This window comes from Cynocephalus volans, chromosome 13 (genome assembly GCF_027409185.1).
Source record: "Cynocephalus volans isolate mCynVol1 chromosome 13, mCynVol1.pri, whole genome shotgun sequence".
Taxonomy (NCBI): Eukaryota; Metazoa; Chordata; class Mammalia; order Dermoptera; family Cynocephalidae; genus Cynocephalus; species Cynocephalus volans.
Window position 1 is genome coordinate 1,633,421 of NC_084472.1, and position 18,262 is coordinate 1,651,682.

General features: G+C 46.9%; 1 protein-coding gene across 1 annotated transcript; it reads left to right on the top strand.

The window, feature by feature from the left end:
• Window positions 1-1,001: 1,001 nt before the first annotated feature.
• LOC134362132 (cytospin-B-like) lies at window positions 1,002-2,906 on the top strand. The gene is made up of 3 exons (XM_063077459.1): window positions 1,002-1,038; window positions 1,171-2,774; window positions 2,826-2,906. Exons 1-3 carry the CDS (start codon window positions 1,002-1,004, stop codon window positions 2,904-2,906), a joined length of 1,722 nt encoding a protein of 573 aa, XP_062933529.1.
• The last annotated feature ends 15,356 nt before the right edge of the window (window positions 2,907-18,262 follow it).

The window sequence follows — 18,262 nt, forward strand, 5'->3', positions numbered from 1 at the left end:
ATGTACAATGAAAAAAAGTATATTGTGCTGTTGGGCAGTTTTTTATACATGTCAGTTAGATTCAGTTGGTTGATGGCGGTGGTCAGTTTTTCTATATCCTTGCTGATTTTGTATGCAATCATGTTACTCTACTACTGAGAGAGGAGTGTTGAAGTCTCCAGCTATAATTGTAAGCTTTTCCAATTCTACTTCTGGTTCTATTCATGTTTGCCTCATGTATTTTGAGGCTCTAGTGTTAGGTGTATACACATTAAGGATCATTATATCTTTTTGGTTAATTGCCTCTTTTATTATTATGTAATGTCCCTCTTTATCTATATAGAATTTTCCTTAATCTAAGGTCAGAAACGCCTGTTGTTTGATTTATATGGACACTTTAGCTTTCATTTTCCTTTGCATTTCATTTGATAACATACCTCATACCATCGTTATATGGTATAAGTTATGTTTCCATTCCTTTACTCTTGAGCTACCTTTATAATTTTATTTGAAGTGGGTTTTCTGTAGGCAGCATATAATTGGGTCGTGTTACTTTATCCAGCCTTACAGTCTGTTTTTTTGTTGGTAAATGTAAGTATTTCAATGCAGTCATTAGTATGATTCTTTACATTAAGTTGCAAGTTACAGAAAGAGAAGGTTACTTATGTGAAGGACATTTTTTGGTTTGCATAACTGGAAGGCTAACAACAGGCCAAGCTTCAGAGTTGATTTGATTTAGCAACTCAACAATACCATTAAGAATTTGGCTCCCTCCTTTACCCTGCTGTCTGAGTTGCACCTTCCTCTTGTGAGCACAGAGTGGTTGCCAGCCATCCCTCCTCTCACATGCTTTCTCACTCCTTTATCTGGGCAGTTTTAGAAGCTGCCTGGAATATGTTTTCTTGTGCATCATTGATGTTAGTCAAGGTGTATGCCCCTGCCTTGAACTAGCTACTGTGGCTGGGGTGGGATTATTCCGAGTAGCTCAGGCTGGGAGTCGGGTGACCCCTGAAGCACAGGCTATGAAGAGGTACAGAAACCCCAGTCAGAACTGGGCAGGTATCTAGAGGAAGAGGAAGTGGACGAAAGGCAATGGCCACATTGTCCACGATGTCCTGTGATTCGAAGTCATTTGGGTCTCATTTATAAAAGTGCTTGCTTTTTTTTTCCATTTTTTTCTTCTGTCTTTAGGGACTGTTACAACAACCAAACGGATAGGCATTCCAGCTCCACGGGAACTTGCAGTAACTAACTCAAAAGAGAGGTCTGTGCCATACGGACCCTCCAATCCCAGGAAATCAGTGTCCAGTCCAACTTCTTCCAGGACCGTCCCCCCTGTCAAGCCCCCAAGGAGCACTTTCACAAAACCCAAGCAAGAGAATGAAGGTGCGGAGAAGGCTGTGCTTGAGTCCCAAGTTCGGGAACTTTTGGCAGATGCCAAAGCAAAAGACAATGAAATTACCAAGCTTCAAAGTGAACTAAGGAAATGCAAAGAGGAAAGGGATCTGAGCACTGAAGGGAGTGATGCTTCAGACCCAAATGTAGATGGAACATCTGTGTCCCCAGGCCACACAGAACCTTTGATCAGAGCTCTTGAGGAGAAGAACAAAAACTTTCAGAAAGAGCTTGCTGATATAGTGGAGGAAAACCGGGCCTTGAAGGAGAGACTGACTTATCTTGAGCAGTCACCAAATTCAGAAGAGGCAGCTAGTCACACCTGTGACAGCAGCTGCCCGATATCCTTAATTCAAGAGTCAAGCTTCGGAGGCCAAACTGGAACTCAATTGTCAAGTGAAAGCGATGAGTATAAAAAACATGTACATGAAAATGCATTACAGACATCGGATTCTTCAAGTAGTGCTGTTACCAAAGCTTCTTTGTCACGAGATGCCTCTGATTTTGAGCACATTACAGTAGAGACACCCTCTAGGCCCCTGTCTTCCACTAGCAACCCCTTTAAGAGCTCCAGGTGTTCTACCACTGGGAGTTCCCCTAACAACATGAGCGAATTGTCCTTGGCTTCCCTCACAGAGAAGATACAAAAGATGGAAGAAAATCACCACAGCACCGCAGAAGAACTACAGGCTACTCTGCAAGAGTTATCAGATCAGCAGCAAATGGTGCAGGAACTGACAGCTGAGAATGAGAAACTGGTGGATGAGAAGACGATTTTAGAGACATCCTTTCATCAGCATCGAGAGAGGGCAGAGCAGCTAAGTCAGGAAAACGAGAAGCTGATAAATCTTTTGCAAGAACGAGTAAAGAATGAAGAGCCCAACATTCAAGAAGGAAAAATCCTTGAACTAGAGCAGAAGTGCACAGATATTCTTGAACAGGGCCGCTGTGAAAGAGAGCAGCTGCTCAGCATTCAGCAGCAGCTGACCTGTGGCTTGCAGAAGATCGAGGAAGCAAACCAAGGAGCTTTAGAAATGATTAAACACCTGAAAGAAGAAAATGAAAAACTGAACGCGTTTCTGGAACTGGAACAGCGTAATAACAGTGTGATGGCCAAGACTCTGGAAGAATGTAGCATTACCTTGGAAGGGTTGAGGATGGAGAATGTGTCTTTGAAGGCTCATTTGGAGGGTCAGAAGCCAAAAGCCATGGAGACCAGTACCATGGGGCAGATGGCAGAGAGGTGTGAAGTTCAAGAGATGCTGAAAGTAGCTCGAGCTGAGAAAGAGGAACTGGAACTTTCTTGCACCGAGCTCGGACAAGAATTACTAAAGGCGAATGGTGAAATTAAACATGTCTCCAGCCTGCTGGCCAAGGTAAGAAGAGAGATGTCTCTACCGGTATTTGCTCACCCTTGTTAACATTTCTCTCCTTGGCTTTTAAATTCACAGAGCAATTCTGACTTTGAAAACCTGTTAGATGCTACACAGATTGGCATTGGGGATACAAAAGTGAAGCACCCGAATTTCTGACCACAGGCAGTTCAAAGTGTGGTGGGATTTAGTGAATCAACTCAGAGAGTACGATGCAGAGATAAAGAATACCATGGAGACTATGCCCAGAGTCTAGCGCAAGGGAGGGGCACCTAGTATAATATGGGAAGAGAGGCTAATATAGGAGGACTTTCTGGAAGAGGTGGCAACTGAGCTGAGTCTTGAAGACTGAGTGAGAGTTCGCCCAGTCTATCAGTTAGCATGCTGTTAGCTGCTAGTAATGGACAATTAAAGTCCCCCCCACCAATTTTCCCACCAAGTAATAACATAACCACTAGTTTGTTGTTTTCTTCCAGATGTATGTGCGTTGTATGCGTGTGTGTCTCTCACAGGTCAAAATAAATTTAGAATCATCTTGTGCGTGTTATTAACTTTTTATTTTGCATTTAACATTTTCTGAGAATATTCTTATCATTATTCTTTTAAACACTATTTTAAAGGCCAGATGGTATTTTATTATATAAATATTTTGTATTTATTTACCAGTCCCGTATTGTTGAACATTTGTATATTATCGAACATTTATGTTCTTTCCAGTCTTTCAATATTGTAAGTAATTTTTTTTTATCTCTCTGATTATTTCTTTTGGAAAAATTCCTAGACATTGACTTACTGAATCAAAGAGTGTAAACTTTTTAAAGACTTTCGACACATTCATTCAGATCGTCCTTGAGAAATACTATGCCTGTTTGTTCCCACCAGCAGTTCTTGAGAGGTTTGTTTCCCTGAGCCTTTGCCAACACTTGACACTAAATGGCTGTGTCATTCAAATCTGTTAATCATTTCCTTTCTTTTTTAACCTTTTTTTGCTTGGAAAGATCTTCCCCTGCCCTGCCCAAGATCAAATAAATAATCACTTTTTTCATTTTTTAAATAATCCTTGAATCAGTCTGGAATTTTGTTACATGATGCGAGATTTGTAGTGACTGTCTGGTGTTCTGTCCACCTCACAAAGCAGTGCTGGCAGGTGCAGAGATGGCTTCCTATTTCCTGCTTCCTCCAGGCTTTGGGTCTGTGATTTTGGGATCCACTGGTGAGAGAGGTTAAAAAACATCTTCCCTTCTTACTTTTAAAGTTGCCACTGTTTTAAGAAGTACATTGTGCCATGAGCTCCCAGGGGGATTTTTCTCTATTGCTTCATCTGTTAGTTGCAACCTGATTCCTGCCTTCGGCTGCCGAGTGGTCTCAGTGGTGGGTCACCTTAGGATCAGTTACCATTGTGCTCTCAATTCACAGGTATTTCATTGAAAAATAGAAGCAATGTCATTAGATGTTACTAGCCAGGCACTCAGTTGAACTGTAAGTTGGTAATTGAAGCTTTGCATTAAGTTTAAATATCTTATAGAATAAGATTATTCTTTTTTGCTTTAAGATTACTCATTACTCTTTTGTAAAATGTTTAATCTCCCAGGTGGACCTTCTTGAAGTCTTTCGTGAGTCCATTTTCTCTCTTTGGTTTTTTGATTGGCATGACATTTAATATATGTGTCAATGAGAAATAATTTAGCATCTTAAAAAATAGCTTATTTTTTCTAGTCATGAAATTTATACGTTCATTATGGAAAATTTAGAAAATACAGAAAAGTATAAAAAAATAAAATGGGAGAATTGCCTTTAATATTACCACTTGGAGAAAAAACAAACATTTTGCTATGTGTCCTTTCAGACTTATTCTCAGTTTATCATGTTTCGGCATGATACAAACTTGTATTAACATGATTACGATGTTTAATCTTCCTATCCAGGATAGAGTATGTCTGTCCACATAGCATGAATACAATAAAACAGATTAGTTTATCAGTTCTACTGTTAATCTTTCTGATTTATTTATTTCTACTTTTGTCTTTATTAATTCTTTCATCCTGCTTTTTATACATTTGTTTGGTTTCTTCCTAGTTTTTTTTCTTTTTAGAAATGCAATTTCTTTTTATTTACTTATTTTTTATTTTATTTTATTTTATTTTTTATTTCTTATTTTAATTAATCAACATACAATATAGTTGATTTTCATGTCCCTTTATCAATTCCTTCCTTTCCTCCCTCCCTCCCTCCATCAATATCACATCTGTTCACGTCTCAACAAAATCATGGAATTGTTGTGATTGTTGTGTCTTCTTTCCCCACCCCACCCCATTTGTTTATTTACTTATTTATTTTTATTAGCTTGCACAAATAAGTGAGAACATGCGGTATTTCTCTTTTTGTGCCTGGCTTCTTTCACTTAATATAATTTTCTCTAAGTCTATCCATGTTGCTGTGAATGGTAGTATTTCATTCCTTATTTATTATTTAACAGAAATGTGTTACTTATTCTTATCTGTCAGGCACCAAGTTGAATATCAGTACATGCATACAATGTGCAGTGATTAAATGAGGGTAATCAGCATGTGTATCCTTACAAGCTTAATCAGTTCTTTGTGATGAGGACATTTGATCTCCTCTTTTCTAGATATTTGATAGCATGCAGTAAATTACTGTTAATTATAGATGCCTAGCTTAACTATACACCTGTAGAACTTTTTACTATCTAGCTGTTTTGTGTCTATTAACCAACCTCTCACTAGCCTTGCTCCCTCTTCCTAGTTTCTTGAGTAAAATTCTTTGTTCATTTAACTTTGTCCTTTCTTGGTTGATCATGAAAGCATTTAAAGGTATGAATTTGCCCTTTCTTGTAGCTTTGGCTAAGTAAAGACACTAAAATTTAGAATTTTCTGAGATAAACTAAATCTAATTTAGAGAAAAAGGAAAGAGCTTGCTTTCTCTGTAGAGTACAAGGCACAACATATATGTTCAAAATCAAGCTGCTATTTGTATTGTCAAATCAAGCTGTTATTATTCATATATTCCCTATCTTATTGCCTGCTAACTAGAATTATCAAATACTGAGATTGAAAAAGTCCTAGCTAGTATTTTTTTAAGTAAGAGTCTGATGTAAAGACATGGACATGATATCACATAGTGTTTCTTTTATCTGAATCAATGTCCTAGGTCTGTGATTTTGTGCTGTCGTATGTGCAGAGACATTCATCTCTCATTGCAGTGAACTTGTAACATACTAATATTCCTACCCTTTTATATTACCGTAGAAAAAGTAGAAACTCAGACCTTCTACAGACTAATCCCTTACTGTATCCCTATTGCAGAATGTCAGCAAATCCACTGGCACCTACAAACTTAAATCACAATACTTAAGGGACTCATGCATGAGGATGAGGGGAGCACTTTTAGCACAAAACCATAATGAAGGACGTAAAGTGCTGCACTAGGTCCTGCTGACTTGCCCAGTGACTGCTTTTGTGACCTTGGGCAGGCCCTTTATGTCTCACAGTGTCGCATAGAAGTGGAATGGGGCATGGACCTTCCTCGCATGCCTAATGTAAAGGGAAACTCTGAGCATTTCATCACTAAGCATGCTTGTTGTAGGTATTGTGTACATACCCTTTATTATACAAGTATTTTGCCAAGTGGTTGTTTGTTTTGTTTGGCTTTTTGTAATTAAAGGATGGGGATTGAATTTTTTCTACATCTACTGACATGTCTTATAGTTTTTATGTAATTATATATATTTTTCTTTCTTAATTTGTTAATGAGGAGAATTGCAGTAACAGATTGTCTAAGGTAGGCTAGTGTTAAATCACCTCTACCTTCTTGGGGTGATTCCTAATTTTTCAGTTCTCAATCACTTCACTTGATGTTTTTGCCTGGAAGTTTCGAATATAATTGCCTTAAGCAGATGTTGGAGTGACTGTTCTTTTAATCATCAGGCAGACTACTTGGTGATTAGCAGCTTCTACCCCTTGAGCACCGCATTCATCCACTCCAATTCTTGGCAGAAAATGAAAATTATGAGCACAAATTAACCTGTTTACAAAAGGGAAACACAATGCCTAACCATCCTATGATCTAAGACATTGGTAAATCTATGTATGTTTGCAGTTTAGATTGTTACCTAAGTGACTTGGGTACTATTAGAAATGTACTGTTTAAAAAAAAGTGATAGGAGGTGTGTCTTTTCCTCAGGTGGCAGATGGAAAGCTGGTGGGACTTCTACACAGTTGCGAGAGTGTTTCAAGGGCACTTTCTTCCTCTCATTTCTTTGTTTCCAGCAGTTTGCTAATATCTCCATTCTTTTGAGCCTGTCTGATATACACCATGTACACTTTGCTGGCAGCTTATGGAACATTCTGCTCTACAGCTTTGAGGAAGGGTCTGATTTCCACAGAATCCGAGAGCCCCCCCTCCCACAGGGCATGCGTGTGCTGGCCCCAGCCAGCATGGGCCTGCAGTTGCGTGGGATTATTGCTTTTCGAGGTACATTTTTTAAACTTTCACCTCTTCTGTTGTTTGGGATCTTGATTTCAAGTTAGAATATCTTTATTAGGCTTGAAACATAGAAGTTTTAAAAGGAAAATACTGATTTTGTTCCCCTGAGGTAGAAAGCTTGTAGGTGCTACCCTTAGAAACTTAATTCTTTCTACAGAAACTCAGGGTTCTCTTCCAGAGGAATAAGGAATTACAAACAACCACTTTCTGTGAATGGTCAGGGCAGAAGCAGGAGAGGTCAAGTGGTCAGTGTGTAACCAGTGTTGGTCCTGAGGTCAAACTGATTAGAGTCACCACTGGCCAAAGATTTCAGAACCAGAATTTAAGAAAAAGCTGTGCAAGTAGATTATCCTGTGGCCATGACTTCAGGATAGGATGCCTTAGAGGCCTTAAGAGGTTTTGAAACCTTGTTAAAATAGTCAGGTGGTCCGGGAGTATGCCCAGGTGATGCTTTGGACAGTAAGAAAGAAAACCCTGCTGTCAGCAGCTTACTCCAGGAGACGCTCACTCTGCTCCGTGAAATGTCAGGGCTGTGGGGTTGGCTCTGTGGTCTCACCCTCCTGCCCAGGTCCAGGAAGCTCAGCAGCATCAAGCATCTTATCCCCACATGTTGGAGGCTCGAGGCAGAGTGTGTGTCCTCAGACACCTCAGTCCCCAGCAGCCTTCTCTTTGTACCCACTTGGTCAGAACAGGGCCACACACCCAGTCCCAGCCCCAGCCCACCTCTCTTGAAATCACAAGATCACAGCCTAATTCTTGAATAAAATTGGGATTTTGTTAGGAAGAAGAAAAGGGGAGGTGGCTTTTGGGTGGGTCACTAGCACTGCTCACCACAGCCTACACACAGTGATGTCCTAATCCTGTGGATCCTTCAGGGCTTTCCTCCTCCTGCCTCAGTCCCACCACGTCCCTCCCTACTGAGGCCCTGCCAGGCTGGTCCTTGCCTGCCTCAGGTGTGTCCTGGGACCTCTCTGCCCAGAGGGCTTCCCTGCCCCCGCCCCATCCCTCACTTACCTAGTCACTCCTTGAGCTCTCAGTCTCAGTCACTTCCTCAGAGAGGCCTTCAGCTCTGGGGAGTCACCACCCACTCTCAAATTCCATCTTCGTAGATCACCCGTGATCACTAGTGCGAAAGCCCCTTGCCCATCCCTGGCACCTCAGGGTGCTCAGAAGTGTTGGCGAATCTGATTGGTAGAGTTGAGGGGAACCTTCAGGACACTTCTGCCTGAAAAGTGAACTGGCTACTGTTGGGAGAGTTGATTGAGGTTACTTAGTTGAAAGTGGGGAAATGTCATTGATTATGTGGAAATGTCAATCATCCTCACTTCAGAAAAACTCAACGTTGTCAGACACAAACAGCCTGAAATTTCTCTTGGAAAATTATCTACAAAATGGTATACTGTATGTGGTTGATCCTTGGCCCACTGTTAGAAGGTAAACAGGCACGGTGAAATTTTGGCAAGTTTATCTGAGCAGACAACGATTAGGACTCTGGCAGCCCCAGATCTCAAGAGGTCCAGTGCCCCACCAAGGGGGCGAGCGGGGGAAATGTTTATAAGTAGTTCTTTGAGGAAGCAAGACAAAGAAGAGGCATTTGATGGGTGGAAGTGGAAAGTTTTTAGTTACAATTTAGTTTTGGTGGGTTCTGATTGGTAAGGCTTTAGTTGACATTGAGTTGGATTTCGGTTTGCTTATGTAGGAGGAACCCAAGGCAATGGAGCTATCTCAGCCTAATGGCCCCCCAATTATTTTAACACCACCCTGAAGATTTGTGCTTTTTGTGTCCCCATCACCTTCATATCCCATTTCCTAAATCTGATCCAAGACAGACTTAATAATAATCATCTGCTCATGCTCATCACTAGCTGGTGAGCTCCTTGAAGCTGCAGAGAAGTGTTTGGGGAGTCTTGGTATTTACTTCGAAGCCCACAACAATATAGGTCTATGGAAAGGTTTCTGAAATTGAACTGAGAGAAATGAAATTTCATGAATTGCTCTTTTCTGTTACTTCCTTCCCACGAACATGTTACGTAAACATAACAACAGGTGAGTTTGCTGTGTGTATATTGGATTAAACGTTTCCAGTAGTCCTGTTAAGTAGGAACTGTCCAAGGTCATAATGCCTGTTACGTTAAATGAGCCATTGACCTCATTAAATGGTGATACTGGTGAAGCTATTTTTTTTTTTTCCTCCTGCACCTACTTCATGTCCGGAGGAACGGGCACTTCCCACACAGGCTCTAGAGCCAGCCTTGCCTGCTCTGCACCCAGAGTCACCTGTAGGACTGGATCCATGAGCATCTTCCGAGCCCACACCAGGGGCAGGGAAGTGGTCACCTCCAGTGATGGAGCTGGAACTTGAGCGATCTCCAGAGCCCTTCTACCCCTGTCCTGTGATACGATGAACCAGCCCAGTGTGGACATGCGTGACATCATGGCACTCTCTCCCAAGCTGTTGGCAGAGCAGGTGATGCTGATGGACACGGTGAGTGGCTTGGCTCTGCAGAGTAGGGCCTAGACAGGCTTCCTTCTTGCACCGGATGTCCCAGACCAGCCATTCGTGACCAGAGTGCAGTGATCTGGGTCTGGTATCAGTTACGCATCTTACTAACCACGTGAACTGACCTAGTTTTATAATGCCTGTGACATTCCTGTCCACACGTCAACAGTACAGATGGGACACCAACAGCACCAGGTGCACGGAGTGACTGTGAAGATCAAATGAGTTGGGACGTATGGGAAGCAAGGCCAGGCCCTGGGCCATTTGGGGATGGAGGGTGCTCACTGAGGTGCAGGCAGGTCCATGGGTCCGTTCCACCCACCCTCCCAGGAGGCTTCACCAGCTTCAGCACTTATTTAGCGCCTGATGTGGACTACACACTGTAGCAGACGCGCAAGTAGAGCCCCTAGTTGTAGCTTCCAAAGGGAGTGTGAATCTGAATGGAGAAATGGACCAGAGGACTCATTAGGATGGGTTAAGATGCCACCTTGAGATGTGCATGCCCGGCACAGCTTCTGGGTGTGGGGCTGGTGAGAATAACCTGGCTGCAGTGTTACAGACCCTTCGTCAGCAGTGGTAGGCCTAGGACATCATGTACTTAAATACGCTCAGTGGGTAGAGAACCCAACCCAGGGACTCCTGCCAGCCTCCAGCTACATGCTGAGCTTCCTGGGCTCCAGCTCAGACCACCGTCACCTGCCTAGGGACTGCAGGATACTGTGGATTCTGAACTGGGGTGGGCCATGCCCCCGCAATGTTCTCCTCCTCACTAGTAGGTGTGCAAGAAGGTGGTGCCCTATGACCACCGGAACCCCCGCTGGTCCCAGGAGAACAAGAAGGTCAAGGAGCACCTGGCAGCAACTGTCCATGCCACCGTTACCCAGTTCAACAGTGTGGCCAACCGTGTCATCAGCACCTGCCTCGGGGACCACAGCTGGAAGGCCCGGGAACTGCTTTCCATTTCATAGATTTTTGTGTTTCCTTCTCAGGAGAGCCACCATTTAGGACGTTTTTCTCACTCTCTGCCATTGTCTGTACCCTGCCTGGCACGTCTGCTCACTGTCTGAAGAAGACACGGAGAGACATTGGGAGGTAGGGAGGACATCTCCCTACCAGGGAAGGAGCACCAGGGACGACCAGGGACCTCTGTTGTGCTAAACATTGCTTTCTCAGTGAGCCTGGAAGTCGCTGGGGCCAGGGACACTGGAGGCTGCGATGAGCTGGTTGTAGAGGCCTGTCAATCTTTCTGGGACCTTAGGCCAGCAGTTCTGCCCCAGGATTCAGTGTTATCCACTGTCAGGCACAGGCTGGAGCCAGTTGGACACTATCAAGTGTTTAGTAACAGCAAAGGAACTCTCTGCACAACTGAAATCTCAACTGTAAAGCCAGAGCTGCTCAGTTGAAATGGGGATGGGGCGCAGGTGGCCAGCGTGAGAGCTCCTCTCCCCAGTCCCTCGCAGCCCTTAGGACTCAGAGAAGCCCAGCTGGAAATTCTCATCCAGACAATGGGAATTCTATGGATTTTCAAACTAAAGGAATTTGAACTCACACAACTCCACGTTATTCACACTTTTTCATCTTTGCCCTCTCCAGGGGGGGAAAAAAAATTCCTGAAATTTCAAAAGCTGTGTGCCAAAGACAACTCACTGAGCAGAAATGTGCTCATCTAGTAAAGAGGAGGGGAGGGGATAGGGGAGTGACTTGGGGGAAACAACAGGGCGAGAGTGGAAGGGGTGCCTGCCTGGTGGTGATTTTAACTTTCCCCCCGAATGTTTCTGTGAAAACTCTCAGGCTTGTCCAGATTGATAGGAATAGAGATGCGTTTGTGCAGAGGCACTGGGGGTTCTGTGGACAGGAAGCCCTGGAAATGGGTGCAGTGATGCAGCTGTGCTGTGCCGGGGTGGAAGAGAAGGCCGTGCAGAGAAGGAAGGGCACCTACCTTCCCTGGAATAGAAGGGATGAGAAGTGATGACAGCAGACACAGTCAAGTAGTCACCTGAAATGCGTTGTCATCTGAAGGCTCACCCAGGAAAGAATGGGCTTCTGACCTCACTCAGGGTGTTGGCATCATTCGTGTCTGGTTGTGTGTGACTGGGAGCCCCAGCTTCTGACTGGCAAATGTGGGCTGCCCTCAGCGTAGGGGCCACTGCAGTTCCCCACCTCGTGACACTTTCCACAGTTCAGCTGGAGGGTGTCTCTCCAGGCTGCCCCGTGGTTTCTTGTACAACAGACCAGATTCCTGGTGGCAGCAGCCTGTCAGCTTTCCTCTATTCACCCAGACTGGAAAAATCACAGATTCTTCCCACACTTAAAAGAGGAGGGTGACACAGAGAGCAAAGGTTGCGGACGTCATGAGGCCATTTTAAGATTCTTCCTCCTACGCCCACCTTTCTACGGAATCCGGTTCGTGATTTTAGAAAAAGCTTCCCCTCGCATTATTGGAGAAATGGTGTTCTATTAAAGAAAACCGACATAAAAATAACGGTCCCCAAAGGTGGGAGAAAAGAAGATTTCCCTCGATCGGGACTTCTCAGCCTTGGCAATCTTGATATTTTGGGTTGGGTAATTCTTTGCCAGGCATGAGACGGTGCGATGTAGGAGATGATGGTAGCTACCTACTAGACGCCAGTGGAAACCTTCATGTGAAAACTAGAAATGTCTCCACAGGTGTTACAAGGTGTCTTGTGGGAGGCAAAACTGCCCCAGCCGAGAAGCACTGCTACACCCCATCTGCAAATATACACACGTGCGGGCAGTCTTTGCTTGGCGTGGTAGCGCAGAACTCTAAGAATGACCATACGAGCTTCCAGTATTTTACTGTTTGAACTTTCAGGGCTGTGAAATACGTCTGGGATTTCCTTGAATGTGCAGTGTTACTGGCATCACTATTTCTGGGCTATCTGTTCCTTTGACAAGTTCTCTTATTTGTGTGTGTAAGGTCACCTTCACTGTGGCTGAGTAGTGGGAGTCTTTGCAATGGCAGAAGTGTCAAGATTCTCACAGTTGCCCACTTTCCCCGCCTCTATTTACATTTGATTCCAGTTTCCTTTCCAGCCTCATCACTTCTTGTTTCTTTGTTGCACTTTCATCCTTGTCGGCAAATTCCCTTTCCTGAGTGAGTGAGTGTCGGTCTCTGTTAACTGCCACATGGCTTATCACTGGGAGTCCGGGAGGCGACACAGCTACACAAGCTGCTGTCTGTGCGTGTAGTAGGGAACAGATGCACAGCCACCCCTTGCCAAACAGACTTGGAAAGGAGGGACATGACTGGACGCTGATGATGACGCCCATCTGTTGTTTGTGTAGGGACTGTGGGCCGATGGGAGAGCCCTGAGTTTGCACGGTAGCACTTGAGGTGTTCGCTCACGGTTCCTGGCCTGTGGTACTGACATTTGAACGGTGTTGTTGAAGGACTGGTGTATTTAACTAGACGGTGGTGACACAGAACCATGCGTATGGACACACTTCAAAGAAGGAAACACGTGTGTGTCCACAGAATGCTGAAAAATCTAAACTTTCTCACCCCTCCAAGAAAACGTGGGAAGATGTGGAGTGAGACAATATTTTAAAACCGAGCACCAAATGATCTGCCACTTCTCCCTGAGGAGATTAGACCCTGAGAATCTACAGAGAAGAGAAAATGCAGCTCCACGCAACTGCTATCGGTGCAGAAAGCTTTGCAGTAGCTTTCAGCGAGAAAGAGCTCTTCCGTCGGTTCAGCAGGATAGACAGATGGTGGCGTGTGTGCGCTGCTGGAGCTCGCTGTCACGTTGAAACGCAAGCAGTTATTCTCTCTGTGTTCACAGGGCACCATCTCCAAAGATCAGATATCGTCAAATTAAATATTGAAAGACGCACAACGTGCAACGTGACTATATTGATTTTAATGAAAACACCAAGAAAGACAATACTCCTGTGATTCCAGGTAAAGATAGGTGTGTTGGTCCGTTTAGTGTTGCTATAGGAGAATACCTGAAACTGGGTGATGTATGAAGAAAAATGGCATTTATTTCTCTCAGTTTCCGAGGCTGGGAAGTCTAAATGCCATTTGGTGGTGGCGACAGTGACTCGGGGTCTCACCTTGCATGATGGTGGGAGCAGAGAGAGCAGAGAGAGAGAGAGAGAGGCAGACTCTCCTCTTCTTCTTAATGCCCCCAGAACCACACCCCCGACCACCATTTTCAATCCTTTCACTACTGCAGGGTCCTACAATCCTCTCACCTCTTCAAGGCTCCACCTTTCATATTACCGTAATCGGATTTCCCACCCTCTTCACAGTCCCACGAGGGACTAAGTTTCTAATCCACAAAACTTGGGGGACACATTTCAAGCTTAAGTGAGTTTGGGGGGGACATAATTCAACCCACTCCAATAGGTAAAACCGAAAAAGGGATTGAATTTATTAGAATCAGGGCCGGTCGGAGGTGGAGCTGGGAAGGCAGTTGCCGCTGCCTGGCTTCCTTGGGCCTGCTCTTCTTTGCCTCGAGGGTGTCGCCGGCCTAGTGGGATGGGGGCTCCAGCTGGCAGGAGAGCTTGTAGCTGCAGGACAGAGAGGCAGCTGCCAGTCTACCTAGCGGGAGCCACACCTCAGCTCTCCCTCCCAGTGCGTGCCCCCTAGCTGGAGTCCTGGTGCCCCAGGGGTCACCGCGCAACAGGGTCTGTGGCTGACCAGACAGCCATGGCCCCAGGCTCTCTGCAGCTGCCACCAGAAAGAGTCCCCTATGCCCTGACTATCATCAAATTCCTGCAAGGCCCTCACCTCTCATTGTCACTGAGCCACTCAGTGGAGGTAAACCAGTGTCCGAATTCTTCCTCCTTCTCGATGTGGTAATTGTTGGCTGCCACCTGGAGGAGCTGGATCTCTCTGAGGACTTTAACTTCCTGGGGCCACAGAAAAAAACAGGATGCTGACAGGGCCTGGGTGGGAGATGCTAAAGGGGCCTTGTGGGGGAGGGATGGCGCAGGGAGCTGGTTGGCAGACTTGTCTCTCAAGTGATACCCTCCTCTCCTTCCATCCCATCCATGCCCCAACCTGATCTCAGAGTCGGGTTCCAACAGTCTGTCCCCCAGAAATGTGTCCTTGATTCCTGTCCCCTTCCCACACCCTCCAGTGGGATGGGATGCCCCCCTCTGTCTCTCAAATCTTCCTAATGAATCAGAGTTGCAGGGGATGCAGGCAGGAAGTGTCCTGCCCGGGTGAGAGGGGCCGTCTCTGACTTCCACATCCCCACGCTCCCTCGAGCGAGGGCCGCAGCTACTCACCTTCCGCCTTTTCTGGGTGTTGAATACCTTTCCCTGAAAGAGTGATGGTCCGAGTCTCTCAGAAAGGCCCCCTAGCCCATTTCTAGCCCCATCCTCACCCGTTCCCGTGTTGCACTAAGGCCAGGGCCACCGGGGTCAGGGGGTTTGCACAAAACAGGGCTTGCACCTAGGTGAGGCTCTGAGCTCTGGAGAAGGATGACATTGGAGCTGAGGATCGAGGACCTTCTGTCTCAACCCTCCCTGATGACAAGTGAGGATGCTGAAGCCTCTGATCAAAAGGGGCTGCTGGCCACTCCCAAGCTGCCTGCCATCAGAGGGGCCCGATCTCACTCTCTTCCCATGGCAAGCAGCGAAGGGAGAGGCTGAGTCCAGCTGAGCTCTGCGACTTGTCCACTTGGAGAACAGGGACTGGGTGGGGGCTTATGCGGAGGCTCCATCGCTCACGGGTGAGAAGGGCGTGACACCCCCAGCACACGGGCAGCCGTGAGGTCTCGTGAGTGGAGGTTTGCCGAGTGCTGAGTTCTAAGGGCTCTCCCCTCCCCAGCCTCAGGGTCCTGGCCCCCGAGCTGCCCATCCCCAGGCTCACTCACATCCACATAGTCGTCCATCGCAGCGTCTAACATCACCAGGTCGCTGAGATAGGTTCCCAGGAAGGGGACGATGCCCTGTGACATTGGGGTCGTAGTGGTGATGAGCACCAGCTCCTGGGTGTCCACACTTGGCTTATTCTATAAAAATCTTATCAACCTCGTCTTTCTGGACCCCCCCCCAGCCAGGTTTTCCACTTGGAGCCACAGAGCAACCTCGGGCGCCTCCCCTCTGTGGCCACACTGCTCTCTCCCCAGCTGGCGTCCAAAGACACCGTGTACCCCCTAGCTACCTCTGTGGTGAACGTTTCATGTCACAGTGGTTACGTGGTTCCTGCAACACCTCGCTCTGTAATCCCCTCTAGGCCAGCTCTTCCAGGTCCTGGACCTGGTGTCCCTAACAAAGGCATCTCAGATGCCCTGGCTACAGGAAGGCAGGCCCCTTAGGGTGGAAGCTGTCTCCTCTTTGGATGTAGAGGCCTCCAGCTGGAAGGGAGGGGCCCCTGTCATCTACTCCCTAGAGCCCCTCCCAGTCACAGACACACTCGCCTTTTTCTGCTGCCGCTGCCTCATCTGGGCTCTCTGATGGTTCATCTCCAAGGTGGCCAGTTTGACAGTCCCCACCTGACAGGGTCAGGGACAAGGTTAGTGCTATGTCCAAATGAATGTCCCCTCCTAAGTTCATGTGGAAACATGACACCCACTGTAACTGTATTAAGAGGGTGGAAGATTCTACAACACTGTTTGAAAGGTGGGGCCCTGTAAGAGGTGACTGGATTAGGACTACTCTGCCCTCATGAATGAACGAATTCGTTCGTGGGCTATCGTGGAACCGGACTGGCGGCTTCCTAAAGAGTGCGTGGACATACGCTCTTGCCCTCTTGCCATCTGATACGCTGTGCCACCCCCTGACTCTGCAGAGAGTCCCCCCCGCCCCGCTGGACTAAGACCCTCACTAGATGTACCCCCTCTGCTTGGACTCTCCAGCCTCCTAAACTGTAAGAAAAAAATTCTCGGTTTCTTTAAAAATGACCCAGTTTTAGGTGTTCTGTTGTAAGCAACAGAAAACAGTAAGATAGTGAATGAGACTGTCTTCGCCTCACCCAGTTCCACCCCTGCGCCTGACCTTCAGCTCTGGATATCTGACTCATGAGCTGGTGGAGTGCCACCACCTCCTCTGGCGGCTCTGGTTCTAGAGTTGATGCCAGCTGTGACACTCTCCAGTGTGCGGTCTTGGGCGTGCACCCCGGCCACCCTTCCCTGTTTCCTCATCGGGAGAGGATCCCCTGAGAACTCATATTACTGTCGTCGACGTTGTCCCCGGCACCCCTGGAGGAAGAGGCAGACACAGGCACGCTCCATGAGCCTCGTTAACCTCCTCGCCACTCTGTGAGGCCCGCACAACAGGCTCGTCGTCATCCCTACGGTCTCCGGGTGAGAAAACAGAAGCCGGAGGCGGGGGCGTGCCTTGCCCAGGGCTTCGCGGCCGAGGCCTGGCTTCCTAGAGACTGCTGGGCTAGTTTGCCGAAGGAAGCCCTGCCTACCGCATCCACCAGCGGCCTGGAGGAAGCCACGTGCCGACAGGATGGAGCAGCGTGCGAGGCGGACACCGGCTGCTTCTGCAGCTCCTCTGCCCTCCTGCACAGCCCGGCTGCCATCACTTGCGTCCCGTCACCAGGGCTCCTGCCACATTCTCCACCTGGCCACGGCAGGCACATCCTTCTCCTGCTAGTCCGCGCTAGACGGGACTGAAGTTTTCCTGTCAACTTTCAGTGAGAAAGCAAAACGCACCACAACAAAACCAAACAACTCACCTCTGCCTATGTCCCCAAACACCTGCCCCCATCTCTCAGCCTCTACTTTACCTTTTTGCTCAGTACCTTCTCTTTTCTACATAAGTTTGCAAAACTACGGGAGCCTTTTCTGTGAAGGGGAAAGAAAGAAAGATTAATTTGGGAATAATGGGGCGACCCGTAAGTTCAAGTTTGTTTGTTTGTCTGTTTGTTTTTTTGAGACTGCAAACAATCCAAACTGCCTTGAGGAGAGTTGTCAGCTGGCTTCCTCTGAGTCCTATGGGCTCCGGGGCCCTGGGAGAGGGGCTCTCGTGTTGGTCACCTGGGCCCCGTCCCCATTTCAACTGAGAAGCTCTGTTTTACAGTTTAGACGTGAGTAGGACAAGGTCTTATTGTGTCTAGCAAACACTTGAAATTGCCAGTTTGGTGAAAACCCGTGCCTGACACTTAGTGAAAGTAGAAAACAAAGCAAAATGAAACTTTAGCTTGGGGTAAGAAATCCTGGGCTAAGTTCCCGGGGAGTCTCCCAGGGAGACCCTAGTCATGAGCCCACTCTTGCCTCAGTGCCTCTGACCTCCCGGTCCCTGCCACGGTCATTAAGGGGGCAATGCCCAAACCTGTGGGGGCGTCCCCGGTCCACCCCTGTGCTCCTACAGGAAGAGGCCCACCCACCTGGAAACTTCTCTCCATGTCCTTCTCATTCGATGGATCGGTGTGCTCTGCAGAGCGGAGAGGATGGCGTGGACTGAGGAGAAGTTCCTGAGGACCAAGCACTCCTGGGGAGGAAAGAGAATGAACCAGGAGGTGGGGAGTTGGAGCCCGCCTGCTCCAGCTTCAGCCCCTCGGCTGACATCTCCCCTCTTGGATGAG